Consider the following 15,523-nt stretch of genomic DNA (forward strand, 5'->3'; position numbering starts at 1 on the left):
TTGTTGCTTTCTCAAATTTAAAGACATGCCCTTTAGTAAAAGAACATAGGTTTGGAGTCCGCCAATCACCTTATAAACGCACCACATGGACACAGTTACTTGCTCACGGAAACTATTTGGTAACATGTCCGAAAAATTAATGGTATAATATAAAATTGATGAGGGAGTTTGCTACCACGGTTTCTTTAAAAACTATATATTTTTGCACCCGACTGCACTATTCTTATTTAAATAATTTCGATGAGCATATTACAACGTTAAAAATTAAAAAATTTTTGAACGGTATCACCGCAATAACGAAATCTGGCTTATTTTGTGTTAGCATAAGATGTTTGTCGGTTATTGTGATATGTTTACCTCTAATTAAAATTTTTTCTTAGGTTGACGTTTCCAAAGGCTATGATTTATATCGTTGTGTAGAAAGTTGCCTAAATGACTATAAAATAGAAAATCCAGCGATAGGTATAAATATTTTACAAGTAATTTCACTCTTTTATATAAGTTGGGAAAACTTTAGTATAGCGGTCTTACAAGTCTATCTTTTAAAGTTAGATTTGTAAAGAATTTATGTTATTCTTTTTATCCAGCTTCATTTTTGGGGAAATTTCATTACCCCATTGAACATAAGCGTAAACTATGCTCAAACTCGTAAAGTTGATTACTTGCTCTTTTGTTCTTTAGAAGTAAATCTCTAATAAATAGTTTTACTTTATTTTACTTCTTCTGTGTTAGGTTTTTGTTCCATTCCGTTCTTTTTTAAAAGTCTTAGGGCACATGACTAAGGACTCCTTCGTCGTAGGAGTTGCTTTATCTGGGCACAAGTTTTGTGCTGGGGAAACTGTCCTCACCGGACTTACTTCTCCTTGGAGTAATAGTCTACTTAAGTTTAATTTTATATAAATAAATTTTTTTTTAGATACATTTGCTTTGTGGAGGTTATCCACACTTGCTATTGTGGGTTTTCTCAATGTTAGTGAAGGAAACGTACTGGTGGACGGGGGCGTAGAAGTTAATATTTTAATTTTTTAAATACATATTAGTAAATTTAAATTGTTTCAAGGAAGTTCCCACTATATCAATGTTGCAAAGTATTTATCCTGAAACTACAAAAGCGAAACTTATTAAACTTTCCGACGTAGTTTGGGATACAAACTGGTTTCTTAGTTTTTTAAATTTACTTAAAGATATAGTTCTAATTGCTACATGTATTATTAGGGAAGATGAATCTCGCTCTAGTTGGCATATAAAAAAACTTACTTCTAAAATTTCGCGTTCCTCAGCGCAATTGAAGTTATTAAAACTCAAAAATGGCAAAGTGGAACATATTGACTTAAGTTGTTAAGTTGCGTAGATTTATTGGTTACTGAATGAAAGTTTGGTTTTCATTTAAAAATTAAGTTAACATAAATTTAATTTTTATTGATTCGAAATAAATTAAACATTAAATATTACTTACTTGTTGATACTGTTTTGGCTCAATAACTTGAAGGAGCTCACTTTTTTCGGTACTGTTAGCCACATGTGTCCTTTAATTAGCTTGCTCATGGTTATTAAACGTAGGAGGGGATAATTTTTCTGCTCTTTGCTTCCCGCGTGGAGCGTGCATATTTTGGTAGAGCGGGTCAGCTAAATTAATATTATATATAATTTGTCTAATAAATATATTTATGCATTTATTCTACCTTGGGTGTATATATATCTACGCTTTATTCCCACTACCAGTGATAATGCCATTTTAAGCATGACAGTTTTATTAACTAGCTTATAATTGTTTATTGAAGCCTTTTATAATACTTGAATTTTTTTTTTTTAGTGCAAGGACAATAGTTTTCATTATGCTAGAACAGTTTTTGTCATCAATATTTAGAATATAATTTTATTAAGCCTAAAGCTTGGGATATTTATTTAACTGTTTTTGGTCTATTGTTTACTGCTATAATTTTTATTTATGGTAACGGTTAACTAGCCTTAGTATACTCTATAACAAGACGAAAAACAAAGTTAAGCAAAATGGTTTTAAGGCATTGTATTTATTTAGGCTTTCATTTACAATGCTTAAGAGTCTCTGATTTAAACGTATATATTATGGCTACTCTAAGGAGATTTAGATAAATTAAATTTTTGCGCTTAGTTGTCTTGCATTTTATTTAGACTAAATTACTCACAGTATACTTTATTTTTTAAATTAGTAATTTTAAAAACGCTTAATATTTATTGCGCTTTATTAAGAGGCGATTTGGACTTTATAATTTTTGTTAAAAAAGGTGGTATTGTATTTCAACTACCTTCACTTTTGTTGAGGGTTGACAATGTTCTTCTAAAATAAGAAGTCGTTCTGGTTGTGGAATCATTAACAAATTTCAGAACCTCAGCAGGGACGATAACGGGGTTTTTTTTCAGGTCTCCCTAGGGTAGGGTGGGTTATTGTAGGAATTTTGAGGGTTTAAAAGTTTACCAAAAATATCATCGTGAAAACCTCCCTCCCCATGGCTTTTTAGCCAACCTCTGCGGATAAAGTTGATGACAGGTCTCATTATCAAAAAAATATTTTTATAGGTAGCGAAACTTTAAATCTATTTATATAATATTAGATTTTAAACTATATTTACAATTCTCTTTTGAAAGTAATAAAAACATCATTTTTACCCAATAAAGCTAATATTAAAAATTATAAAGCTGAACTTCTTTAAGGTATCCTTAGTTATATACAAAAATTAAAGTTTTTTATATCCCTTTTTTAATTTTTTAATAGTGTAAGTTAGAATTAGGTAAATTATTTAATCTTGGTTATAGGTTTACAAAGATCTGGTTACAATAACCTGAGTGAATTATTCTTTGAGGTTTGGAAGGAACTCTAGTTTCTTAGTCCTTTAGGTGTACTACACTTTAAGGAAACAATTGTATATTGTAAGCTACACTAACACCTATATTTTCACTTGAATTCTCGAAGTTTTAGCTTAAGTCTTTATTTATTTAACATAATGTTTTGTATACTAAGTAATTTGAACTTAATATTAGATGTTATAAAAAACATAATTTTTTTTGGGGTTAGAAATATGCAAACAATACTTAATTTTAACAATTATATATAAATTTGAAAGGTAACGTCAGTTATTTTTTTGCTTTTATTACACATGCAAAATATAGAATTTGTACGACAAACTATTTAGGTACAAGTGCTCCAATAAAACAGATAAATATAAGAGCCTCGACGGAAGTATAATAAAGTTAAAGGGTAAAGAGTACTAAATAGCAAGGACCCTTGAAGTGCTAAGAAAAAAAGTAATTCAAAGAAAATGTAATGTAGTCAATAAGTAAAATATTTGTGCTACTACTTATAGATATACCAACAAAAGTATGTAAAACGGTTCACTTGGTCGCAAAAGCTAGCTTACAAGATTTTATAGTGTGAAGTATATATAAAATATATATCTGATAACGTAGATTGTAAAATGAATAAAAGGTAGAGATAACATCTATTTTAAGTAAAAAAGATGTACTAATGAGCCCTAAAGCTAAGGCATTCAAAATTCCGATTTACTATCACAGTTTAACTTTAACCCAGACCAAAAATAAACAAAGTCCATTAACCATTAGAAAAAAAATTTTAGTAAAAAAATTGACTCTCCCACCAAAAAATATTTTTTAATTTTATAAACAACATTCTTAAAAGGCCAACATCTAAAAATTTCTCTATAAATCTACAGGTGACCTGCGACAGGCATCAAACAATGTATTAAAAGATTTTCCTAAAGTAAGAGAGGTAGAAATTTTGTATCTCTCTATTTACGTAGTCTAACTAGATTGCCAATGGGACCCTATCTGGAGCTAATTTCAAAAACTTACAATAATCCACTTTATATGTCCCCACAACCTCGTGTGCCGTGTTTAAACGTTTCATTTTGTTTATCCACGGTAATGTTATCAATCCTTTCTATTGAAATATCAACAAAATTCTAAGGAGGTTGCCTAATTCCTGCAAGACGGGACACTGGTATATGCGGGATATCTAAAGCGTCAAATATTGAACTTTTTCAATATAAATAAGTTTGTCAGCACACTAATAATCCCCAAAAATGTCCAAGGGTTCCTTATCTGACGCAGTCTTGGATACCTTTGGTATTGATCCAGTCGCGCCACACGTGGCATAGGTTTACTGCAAACCGGTAGCGCGTTTCCTCAAGGCATCACCGGGTGAATTCATCCTTTCCAAGCAACTGCTAGATTGAGGTAATTCACTACGAATATTTGTTTCAGAAAAGTGAAGTGTTCGGCAAACTCTTGTTCCTTACCTCTGCTTTAGAAAGCCTGCATCCATTGCTGTGGATCTGTAAATTAATCTACCAAGCCCAAAATATGCGTGAGTGGTATGGTGAGATCTAATACTTTAGATTTTAGACAACTAGTAGCTTCTATCCTCCTGCTAGCATCTTTTAAATTAACATTGGATAAGCAAATAAAGAAGTTGTAGCTAAGTCATTGGCAACTGCTTTAAATATACTATATTTTTCATTATGCTTAAGAAGAATTTACAACAAACCCAGCATTTCTTCAAAATCCCATTTAACAGCCCTTTTAGACCTCGCCTCAAGCATCTTGACTACTTTATACAATTTTTTCTTTCTTCATATATAGTAGCTCCTTTTAGGTATGCAACTGAAATAAACTTAACACCTTTAAAATTTTTATTTTCAGGAGCTGTTTTAAAGAGTGCGGTATATGATCTCTTCTTAAGAAATGTTCTTAAAACCTTCTAAAAATTTTTCATCAGGAAATTTAAATAGTCTACCAATTTTCAGTCATACATCTAAGAGGAACTTTAATTATATCCCGAGGAAGTATCGGAAATTCAAACTCTCTTCGAATTCAAAACAGCACACTTCGAATCTGACGAGAGAGGAAATGGACATTACTACCCCCTTTTAAAAGAAATTCTTTCAGTACTATCTCAAAAAACAACCGTATAAAACAAAAAATTACCATCAGAAGAGAAAAACTATTAGAGACATTTAGAGCATTCGATACAACCTTTTCGAGAAGAACTGACGTTTCACAACAGGAAAAGCCAGCCTTCTCAACATTCATCTCGAAATGCTCCATACAATCACTAACGTGCCAAGAGGCTAAGTTAAACTCTACACGTAACCGTTTAAGGAATACATAGATGCCAGCCCCTTAAGAACACTTAGAATTTTTGTTTTTTATTTCATTTTTTTGATATTTTTTTATTAATATAAAATTATTATATTTTAATTATAAAGAGCGTAAAAATATTATAACAAAGTACTTTTGCTTTGCATTATATTTATATATTTTTCTCTGTCCTGTTGTAGTTCTTTATAAAGAAAGCAGTTGCTTTTGTAAGTGAATAACAATGTTAATATAAAAAGCATTGAAATATGATTTTTTTAAATAAAAAATTTTTAATACAAATTATGATTTACGAACGTTTTAAAATCTTCTATCAAGTAATTAACATTTAGAAGTTGGAAACAAACTTTTACAAGTAAATTTTTTGTAGAACTTTAATAACAGTTATAACCCAAAAGTTAGAAATAAATTTTTAATAAAATTTTAATAACAAGAAAAATAAAAACCTTTTTAAACATCCAAGTAAAATTTATGTACATCAATAGGAATAAATAGAAAATCATTAAAATTTATTTTATATTCGCTCTAGTTAATCTATCCGGGACAACTTTTTGGTGAAGCGGGCTGCATGGCTCGAGCATGCTAACTTTGAAGTTTTTTCTCAGCATATTTTCTGGGTTATTCTTTTATTTTCTGGGTTATTCTCTTCTTTTCTTCCATTTTGTATAATATTTGTAGGGCTTGAAAGAGTGGCGTTAAAAACAGGCGGTGAGATTTGCTCGACTTTGATTCGTCCTGAATCTTATTATCTTTAATAATAATAATAATAATAATAATAATAATAATACTGATAATAATAATAATAATAATAATAATAATAATAATAATAATAATAATAATAATAATAATAATAATAATAATAAAATTAATAATAATTACTATTTAAGTAACACTCAAACTGGTCACATACGTCCCCATTGAAGAAATTATGATTGGCGAAGATAGTTTTAACCATTTTTTCCTCGTCCAATTGGGAGCTACCTGTACCATTGTCATTCGTGGAACCACCAAACAAATGTTAGATGAGCCTGAACGTTCCCTTCGTTACGCTCTCTGTGGTTCTTTCAGAAGTCATTATCGTCATTATTATTATCATTATTACTTTTAAGCATACCCAAGTATATTTTTAGCTTTTTTAAATTACTATAACTATTTTTTGTACTATTTTGTTTGTTTAGTGTCAGTAAGTACACTTACTAGTGCGGATCCACGTGTTGTCCACTGGGGGACCATAGTGAGATGGTTATGAGCACGGTGATCGGCCGGCTGGCGGTGGCTTCCAGCGGAAAGGAGTTTTTTACTATCAAAGCGTTTGCTCGAGCACTGCGGCAGGTTTTCCCACTTTAATATTTTTTATGATTACAATTTCAGATTAATTTTTTTAGCGGTTGAATATTACATGTATATATAAACTCCCCAACCATCAAGCTATGCAATTAATGATGATAACCTGCGGCTACGATGGTACCGAGTTAATCTCCCAACTTCGCTCTGATCATGTGCAGGGAAACAAGACTTTGGGGCTCAGTAATCTTAAAAAAAAAAATTTGTGTTCATTTTTTTAATTTTTAATTTTTTTTAGCGGGAAGATATGATGAACGGTTCAGTGTGCGATATGCAAAATTTTGGTGTTTTAGAATCGTATAAATCCAAATTGTACGTATTACTCTCTGCCTGCCCTTTGTCTTACTATGTTTCTCCTTTCTTTTCGTTGATTAAGTTTTAGCTTGTGGGCTGTGTGGCCTGTTCAGGAGCACTCTAGAATAACATTGTTTAGATGTTGTGAGCACGACTGATGGCCAAAGTTATAGTATTGTCTGTTGGTTGTATGATGCCCGTTAATTCCGTCATATTTTTTTTCCCTTTTAATGAATGGGTGTATTCCAGGCAAACTATCACTCTTGATTTGATAATTCTACAAGTGTGCTATGATTTAATATAATATATCCGTCTACTGCGCAGTTGGGCGGCATTGAAAGCATTACCTCCTTCTATGGTGCGGTGTATGAGGGCCTCAAATTCGAGTAATTTCTACTGCTTAATGTCTCATACTCTTTTATCCCGAAGATTTCACAAGGAGTTAGGCGCTCATTGATGTGAGGGAACTATTCGTGAGAAAAACTGCGCTGTCATTGCTTCGTCCCAGTATTCGAGCATATTTTTGAATGCTTGAGCAGTGTTCTTGTCATGTTGCACAAGGTCTGGATTTCTCTCACTCATCATGATTGATGATAGTCTTTCGGTGTGGTGGATGTTTACTCCAATTTTACTTGTTAGTTGGTACAATGAATTCTGTACTGTGATCCAATCGTATTTATTCCGTAACTGAAGGTAAAGTCTTTTTGTTAAGCCCCCTGTTCATGATGAGACGGTTGTGTGGGCTGAACCATTCATAGAGCTGGTTTTTTACTTGGTCTTAATGTATGATGAACTTTGTGAAGATTTTCTTTGATCTTGCCGCGATTGTAATGGTTGCATAGTTGTGTCCTAATTGAGATCTTTCATCTACATGTAATTTCTCGGTTATTCTCATTTTGTGGATTTCTTTTGTGTTCATTGACCTCTTTTTTTCGGGGGAGATGCACACTTCGCATTCTTGGTTTTTAAAGGGCTGAATTCCAGGCATTTTGTGCTTTAGCTGTTTGTAATTAGGATGTCCGTATTTACAATGCTTAAGAGGCATGAATTTCGTGCTTTCCAAGCCTGCCGGTTTTCTTTTGGTCATTAGTTAGTGGTTGATTACATACGCTGACGGAATGTTTGTATTGAGGTCGGTTCTCATCGCCTTTTTCGCTTTGGTGTCTCCAGTTCTAAGCTTGATTTTGACTGTTTGGTGCCTGAAGGTAGTTGTGAAGCCGCCTTCGTTAAATTTGCCACTGGCAAGAGGTTTTGCTTGAAGTTTATATCATATATAGCTTTACCTTGGTCCAATGCTGCTAAACTCCAGTCCTTTTCGTGTAAGTCTTTCCCTGTAATAGTATTGATTGTACTATTTTCGTTATCTATCTCATATATTAGCGCTTAATTTTGGATTATGTACGGGTAGGCGGATTTATCTAAAATCATAGTGAGAAGATAGCTAGCCTTACATCAGTTTGAAGAAGTGCTGTGGTTTCTTTGGGCTCTAGCTTGAATTTTGCAAGCCACTTCCATGTTCCCGATTTCATGACAATAGGTGCATTGCGAATTCTTATTTTCGCAATATTGCTGATATTGTATGTTGTTACATCTTTAACACATGCATGCCTTTTCTATGGGCCTATTATTTTGTGACAGATAACGCACTGTATTGTTTTATAACCGCAATTGCTGTGCATCGTGGTAACCACTGCATTTTATAGCATGCAGTGAGGGCCCTTGGGCGCCTTGTTTAGTAGTATTGATGTCAGTGCATTCCAGTTGTGTTTGTGCCACATTTTTCTGAGGGTAGTGTACCCAACTGTTTAAGCTGTGCCTGCTTTCAGCGTGTAGCAAGGGGTTTAGTGCATAGTCATAATCTATTATTTCCTGTTGTTACTGTAGTGTGTTGCTCTAAGGATATTATGTTATATTTGTACCTATTCCCGCTCCAGTAGATTAATGCTATCTTTAAAAGGAGGTCCTTAAATTTTGGCAGGTTAGGGGGCTATTTCCAGTATTGTACATTGTTCGTGCACCATTGCTGCAAGGTAGTCTAGCCCGTTTCTATATTGTAGTATATATGTATTTTTAATTTTGTGATGTTGCACAGTTCTTTAAGCTTAGCCATGAGCGTTAGAGACGATCTTTTGCCAAATATATTTTTTACTGTTTGAACTGCTAGCTCAGTTTTTGTAGTTTCCAGTTCTCTCACCCTTGTTTAAAACTAACATGTTTTTATAAAAATACTATAAATCTAGATTCTTTGCGACAAAAAGGAAATAAGATAGTATTTTTTAGTATTTTTTTAATTAAAAAAAATACACAAATCGACACTAAACCATAATGTCAGGCATACGGGTAAAAAAGTTTACTTTCATTTTCACGGTAAAGCTCAACTCCGGGTTAGAAATTAATAAAGCCTCTAACCTTTAAGAAATGTAAAAAGTAAAAATGGTTTCTAACTTTCTTACAAAATGTACTTTTTATTTATATCAACATCCACCTTTTAAAGTTCATATTTACCAAAAAGTCAAAATTTTTCGTAAGTATCTCCAGGTGTATTACAGCGGACATCTAACAAATATATTTTTTTAAGATTTTTCTAAAGTAAAAAGGTCAAGAGTTCTATATTTCTTCTTCTCTATTCTCTTGTGCAGTCTGACTAGGCTACTGGTAAGCCCATTTAGGGAGTTTTTTCTAATAACTTGGAATAATCAACTTTATAACTTAACTATTATAATTCTGTGTGCAGATCCCTGACGTCTCATCTTCTCAGGTCATATTAATTTTTTATTTTCCGACATCTTCAAAATATAAAGGTCTCCACTTCCTATAAAAGGCTCAAACATTCTTATATCCTGAGTCGGGCATTCAACGCTAATAATCTAAACATAGGATTTTGTAAATGCGGTAACGATCATCGAGAAAAATATCTAAAAATGCTAACAATGTCTGTATCTGATTAAAAACACAAAACGCAAAGTTAGCTCTGTTATACATGGCACTCAAGTATTTGTTAGACCATTGTTGTGATATAACAAGTTACCCATATTTGGCATGTATTATCCAGTATATAGCATACAGAAGGCAGCCTGTTTGCATATACCAGAAATGGAGCCAGAAGAAATGCTGCACTATTGATGCAACTTCCAAAGGACACACTTGAAACAGCTCTACATGAAACGCCTTACTTAGATATAGAATTGCTAAAGACATTGACTCTACTAGCACCATTTATAAAAATTGACACTACTAGTATTACTAGAATAGTTAATATGGCATTCAGTAATAAATCTAATGTATTCTAATTAATAGCCATTTCTTCAGAACTATGGAAGAAATTGTCCTTTCTAAGTTAGAAATTAATAGAGCGCTAAGGATTACAATTTTTGCGACTTATTATTTGGATTTCAAACATAAATTAGTAACAGTGTACAAGGAAAGTGTTGCCACAATACGGATGACTCATTAAAAAAAAAATCAGGATCCCTTCTTGGAGCATATATGAGGAGGCAATACAACGTTGGATAATTGAAGGAAGGAATAACGAAGGCAAACAGCGTGGCTACTTTTTAAAGTGTAAATAAATGATGATTGCATACAAGGTTAGCAAAGGGAACTTTTGACAAGATAACGGGATATCTTTCCACACGTAAGTATAATTACAATCCTTGTGATATGTACGGTGTGTATTCTAAATATTTTACAAACCATGAGCACGATCAACGGATGAGCAACTGAAATACCAGGATCTGATACGAGTGAGTGGCTCTATAAAAATAAAAAATATGGGGTATATTAACTCCGTATATGAGGGCCATATGGCTCAATAACGCAACAATCTGAAAAAGATATAAAAGTTTATGACTAACAACCGTGAGGAAGACGATTGTATAATTCTTTTTGACTAACCACTTTTTATATATTAATTACACAGAGAAAATATGGAATTAATTGATATACTTGATGCTATTACAGCAAAAGTGATATATTCACTGATTGTAATAAATATTGTGTTCATTGGACTATACCGACTTGTTGTAGAAAACAATATATGAATTTTATATGAAAGTTTAAAGAACTGCTGGTTTGTACATTACATGGGAATGTAAAAGGCTGAGTGTTAGAAATCCAACGTTACATAAGGCAATATTTTCTGTAACCAAAATTTTCAGAAGCATTTTATTTAAGATTCAAACATAAAGTTAACTGAAATCATAAATCACGGCATTAAAGATTGAATGAGCCATGCATACAGAACCATAAACTAAACAACTTGTCGGTTGGGATAAAATATGCAATTTTCAGCACTTGAGCGTATGTGAACAAATTTATAAATCACGTTGACTGGGCAGAGGATATTAAAATATCGACTACTAAGCAATATATTTCATAACAGCATACCAATCATGTGGTGGAAATAAAATTTTCAACATCAGGGCATGAGTGAAACAGGTTATACACGAATTTAAAAAAAAACAACGGCTGATCCAGACCTGTCCATGCATGTAAAAAAAAAATTTGAAAATTTTAAAGTTTGTAGCGTGCCTATATTGGATACTACTGCCACTGGGAACTTCAGGTAATGCATATATGAGCGCCGAGTTCTATCACCAACCATTATCGTTAATTATAAGGATAAAGTAAATTAAATGGTATGTTGGTGCATTTCACACTCTAAGCGAAGGATTTATGAAAGATATGACAGATAAAAGATGTGAGGTTATGATTTCCTACAAAGAAGAATTAAGCAAAAATTCGTAGAGAATTTTTTAATAAGCTAGCTATAGATTTAGTATTAATTTGGCAACCATTAATATCTGATAATTTTATTTCTGAGTTTACCGAAATGTGTGGTACTTGTATTGACTGAAGCGAATTCTGTACCCTTAGACTTAATATAGATTTAGTAATAGAGATAAAAACAAGGGAGATGGGGATGTATTAAGTGATAAAAAATTACAGACTGTGTTTACACTAGAAAATTTAAAGAGAACATAGATTGAAGCCTGGTTAGATATAAACGAGGATGTATCCCATTTAATAATACAAAGGATAGTAGCGATGGTTCTAGCGGTTGTGGAAGTAGTATACCCCGCTTATGGTTCTAGATAGTGGGGAGTTTTATTATATGTTAGAATATATAACACTCACGTCATGACTGGCTTGTAGTGGACACAACTATCATGATGCCTTCAAACGAACTTATAATTCTTATTACATCATAAAATTTTTGGGTAGCCATGCAGAATGTGGTAACTGACTAATCACATGTGTATGCTTTTCCTGTGTAGCTTTAAAACTGGTTTCAAGAAAGGCTACAAAAAAAATTTTTTCAAGTTTTTCTGAAGCGCCGTCCTGCAGACCAACGTGCCTGTTAACAATTTTAAAATAAAATATTGTATACTAGTTACTTGGAAACACTTATAAGGTTATTCAGAACGGGAAATTATGTCATGTCATAACTATGTAAGCAATTTACTTGAAAAGCTACCACTGCAAGTAGATGCCATTAATACTTGTGCTGAATGCGATAATAAAGTTGATATAAAGTTACCATATCTTCGACCAACTTGTCATAGCCATACAGTTGCAGATTATACTTTGCCGTTTAATGGTTCAGATGAAAAAATCACTGAAGTAGTATTTAAAAAGAAAACACCAATTGCAGAAAAAGATAAATTTGTCGAAGGACTTAGACTTATTGCACTTACAGAAAAGGGCGCAAAAACCTATTCGACATCGGAAAACCCATGTTTGGATTTTCTTTTTCAAATTGTTGAAAGTACTGATCGTGGCAAAGTAGAATCCCTTTTAACACAATCTTGGGAGTATGACCCTTTAACAACACTAAAACTTATCGCAAATTTAGGAGATGTACGACATGGCAAATCCATAAAGACTGCATATCTATACTCTCTATATTGGTTGTACGATAATATGTTTAGTACACTAAGTGCTAATTTGAAAAAGTTTGTTAATATTGGCTGCTGGAAAGATTTACTGCATTTGCTGATGATGACCGCATTCAATGGACATTTACCAGCTCACTTGGTATATGAAGAGAATCTTAGTTTGTGTAGAGCTCGACTTAGGGAATATAAACCTAAAAATAATAATAGGGGCAAGTGTTATTATCCCTTTAACCGGTACTATAAAGAGAAACGAGAATATGACTACTTACTGAAGCAGCATTATGGCTTGAAGCATAAGGATATAGTAAATAAGTATGTTATGCGCGAACATCGGATAGCATACGCCAAGTTCGTATATCTGACTAATATCAAATACCGCATGCTTCATAATGCAATAGCAAAATTATTTGCTGATGATTTATATGAAGAATCTCTCAATACGGAAAGAAATTCTCCTATTGGGCTTGCTTGCAAGTGGGGGCCATCTCTACAGAAACATCACGACAAGTATACACTAATATGTACGACCATTGCAAACAATTTAGCAGACCTTAACAACATTGTGCACCCTGACGGAAAATGCCTGATAACACAAACGCATCTAAATAGGCGGCAATATTTTGAAACAATCAAAAAAATGCGTAAGTGCAATCATATAGTAGAAAGTGTGATCCCGCTCTGGTCGGAAGTACGCTATGAACATGTACCATCTAAGAGTATGTCGCTGCATAAAAGTTCATTTTTAAAACACGACACAGAACGATTCACAGGTTTTGTGAATAGCAAGGAAACAAAAGCCCATGGATCAGTAATTAAACCATATGAATTTGTGTCAAGTTTGAAATATTCTACAGATGATACGCTTGTGAAGCTAATAGAAAAGCAGTGGGAGAATCTAGTCTCCGATTTCAAAAATGCAAATTTTAACCAGGCTATAGCAGTTTGTGATGTCTCGGGTTCTATGAGTGGGGCCCCTATAAATGCTGCCATTGGGCTTACTCTTCTAACAATGGAACTTATCAATCCTCCATGGTCTTATTGCTGTATAACATTCGATACAGTACCGCAAATTTTCAAGGTGAACCCCGAGTGGTCATTATCTCAACGAATTCAAGAGTTGCAACAAATGCCTTGGGGTTATAGCACAAATATTGATGCTGTCTTTACCTTGATACTTGATGTTTGTGTCGCCCAAAATTTAACTCAAGAACAGATTCCAAAAACACTCTTCATCTTTACAGATATGGAATTTGATGTAGCGTCAGAACCAGAACATACCAACATTGAAGTGGCAAAAATGAAGTTTGCAGAACATGGGTATATCTTACCTCGGATTGTATTTTGGAATTTGCGTGATAGTTCATCAATCCCAATAACTGCTACAGAAAAAGGTGTTATGGTGTCTGGGTTCTCTGGAAATCTGCTTAAGCTAATAAGTGGATGCGATCTAGATAATATAACTCCAGAATTGTTTTTGAATATTATTTTAGAAACCTACAGCCAATTTACACTGTAACATATGTGAAAACAATTATTTAAGTAAAAATAGTTAAGTATATATTTTAACAAATTGAAAAAAAGTTAAAAAAAATTAATAAAGCATGTCAATAAATAATATTGTTTAGGTTGCTCCGCTCCGTTACAGCAGTAACGGGGCACGGATATACTCTGTACCCACCGTCACGAACATTTTGTTGTAATACTAAAAATAATATTTACTTCCTTAGGGTGGTTCGAATATAGCATTGCGACTAGCAAGCCAGCTTATCAAGCAGCAGTAAGAGCAGTTGAATCTAGAGTAGCGGCTGACATGTTTGTAAATAATATTGAGTACTCTGAAAAAAATAATTTGGCTAATGGACTATGAGAATTTTTGGAGAACAAAAAAAAACTGCAATTCCAAATAAGGTATGTTCATTCAGTATAAATGAGACAAAAAATTACACAGGTGTTAGTCTGCCTGCAAAGTGGGCACAACCAAATAGCCTATCAACAACTAAACAGGATTGCTAACATTGCCAATAGACAACTCACGTTCCTAGCTTTTTTAGATTCCTCTTAATTCAAGATTATGTTGCATTTTCAAAAAATTTTGAATCGGGTAGACTGGAGCTTACAAAAACCACTATCCAGCTGACTTATACGATAAATCAACTGTTCATAATGAACTTGGCGTATTCCACCTGCAATGTTTCAAAGGTCTGTTAGATAAAGGTATGAAACTATAACACTACTATAGATGCCGAGCTGTTAATCTGTTCAGGTTGCAAATTATAGACCCACGAAAATGATAACTGAAAAAAAACAATCCCAACTAGCTCTGGTTCTACTGTAAAGGTGTGTGTCACAAATAACTCAGAGTTACCTATATGTGAAGGCCAGGTAACCGCCCATATCTATGTACAACCAAATAACAAGGATAGCCATATTTAGCCAGAAAATGGAGAACATGGTAATCCACTGGCTTGTAGAGGATCCTACACTAGACATGAATGCTTTAGATAAAAATTAAGACGGGTTGTGTGCATTGCTCACGTATTTCAGACGTACTGAAGTTGATGACGTAGCTATTTCTGTGGGTGGCCCTGCCTCTAAGCTAATTGTAGAACACAGAAAAACCGAATATAAATGTTGTCATAAAAAACCATCTATAAAGATGCGTAGCTACGTTTTACATTTGTAGTTACAAATAATAATAAAATATTTTTTAACGTAAGCAGTATGTATTAATATAACAATATTCAATTTCCAAGCAGGAAATATTAATATATGCTTTAACTGGTTATGAGTATGGAAATACTTTGCGTGGTACTCCTAATTTGCATCTAACAAAGGTG

The 15,523-nt window shown here is 33.1% G+C and overlaps 1 protein-coding gene and 1 long non-coding RNA gene across 2 annotated transcripts; both read left to right on the forward strand.

Moving 5' to 3' along the window:
• The first annotated feature begins 723 nt into the window (after window positions 1-723).
• LOC135122117 (uncharacterized) lies at window positions 724-1,135 on the forward strand. Its single transcript, XR_010279244.1, has 3 exons — window positions 724-868; window positions 917-1,008; window positions 1,061-1,135. It is a non-coding gene; the product is annotated as an uncharacterized LOC135122117 (long non-coding RNA).
• An 11,654-nt stretch (window positions 1,136-12,789) lies between these two features.
• Window positions 12,790-14,202, forward strand: LOC135122122 (uncharacterized). Its single transcript, XM_064046347.1, has one exon. It carries the CDS (start codon window positions 12,790-12,792, stop codon window positions 14,200-14,202), a length of 1,413 nt encoding a protein of 470 aa, XP_063902417.1.
• Window positions 14,203-15,523: the final 1,321 nt, after the last annotated feature.

This window comes from Zophobas morio, unplaced genomic scaffold (assembly GCF_036711695.1).
Source record: "Zophobas morio isolate AGI-343-1 ecotype UQ-CSIRO unplaced genomic scaffold, CSIRO_AGI_Zmor_V1 ptg000893l, whole genome shotgun sequence".
Classification (NCBI taxonomy): Eukaryota; Metazoa; Arthropoda; class Insecta; order Coleoptera; family Tenebrionidae; genus Zophobas; species Zophobas morio.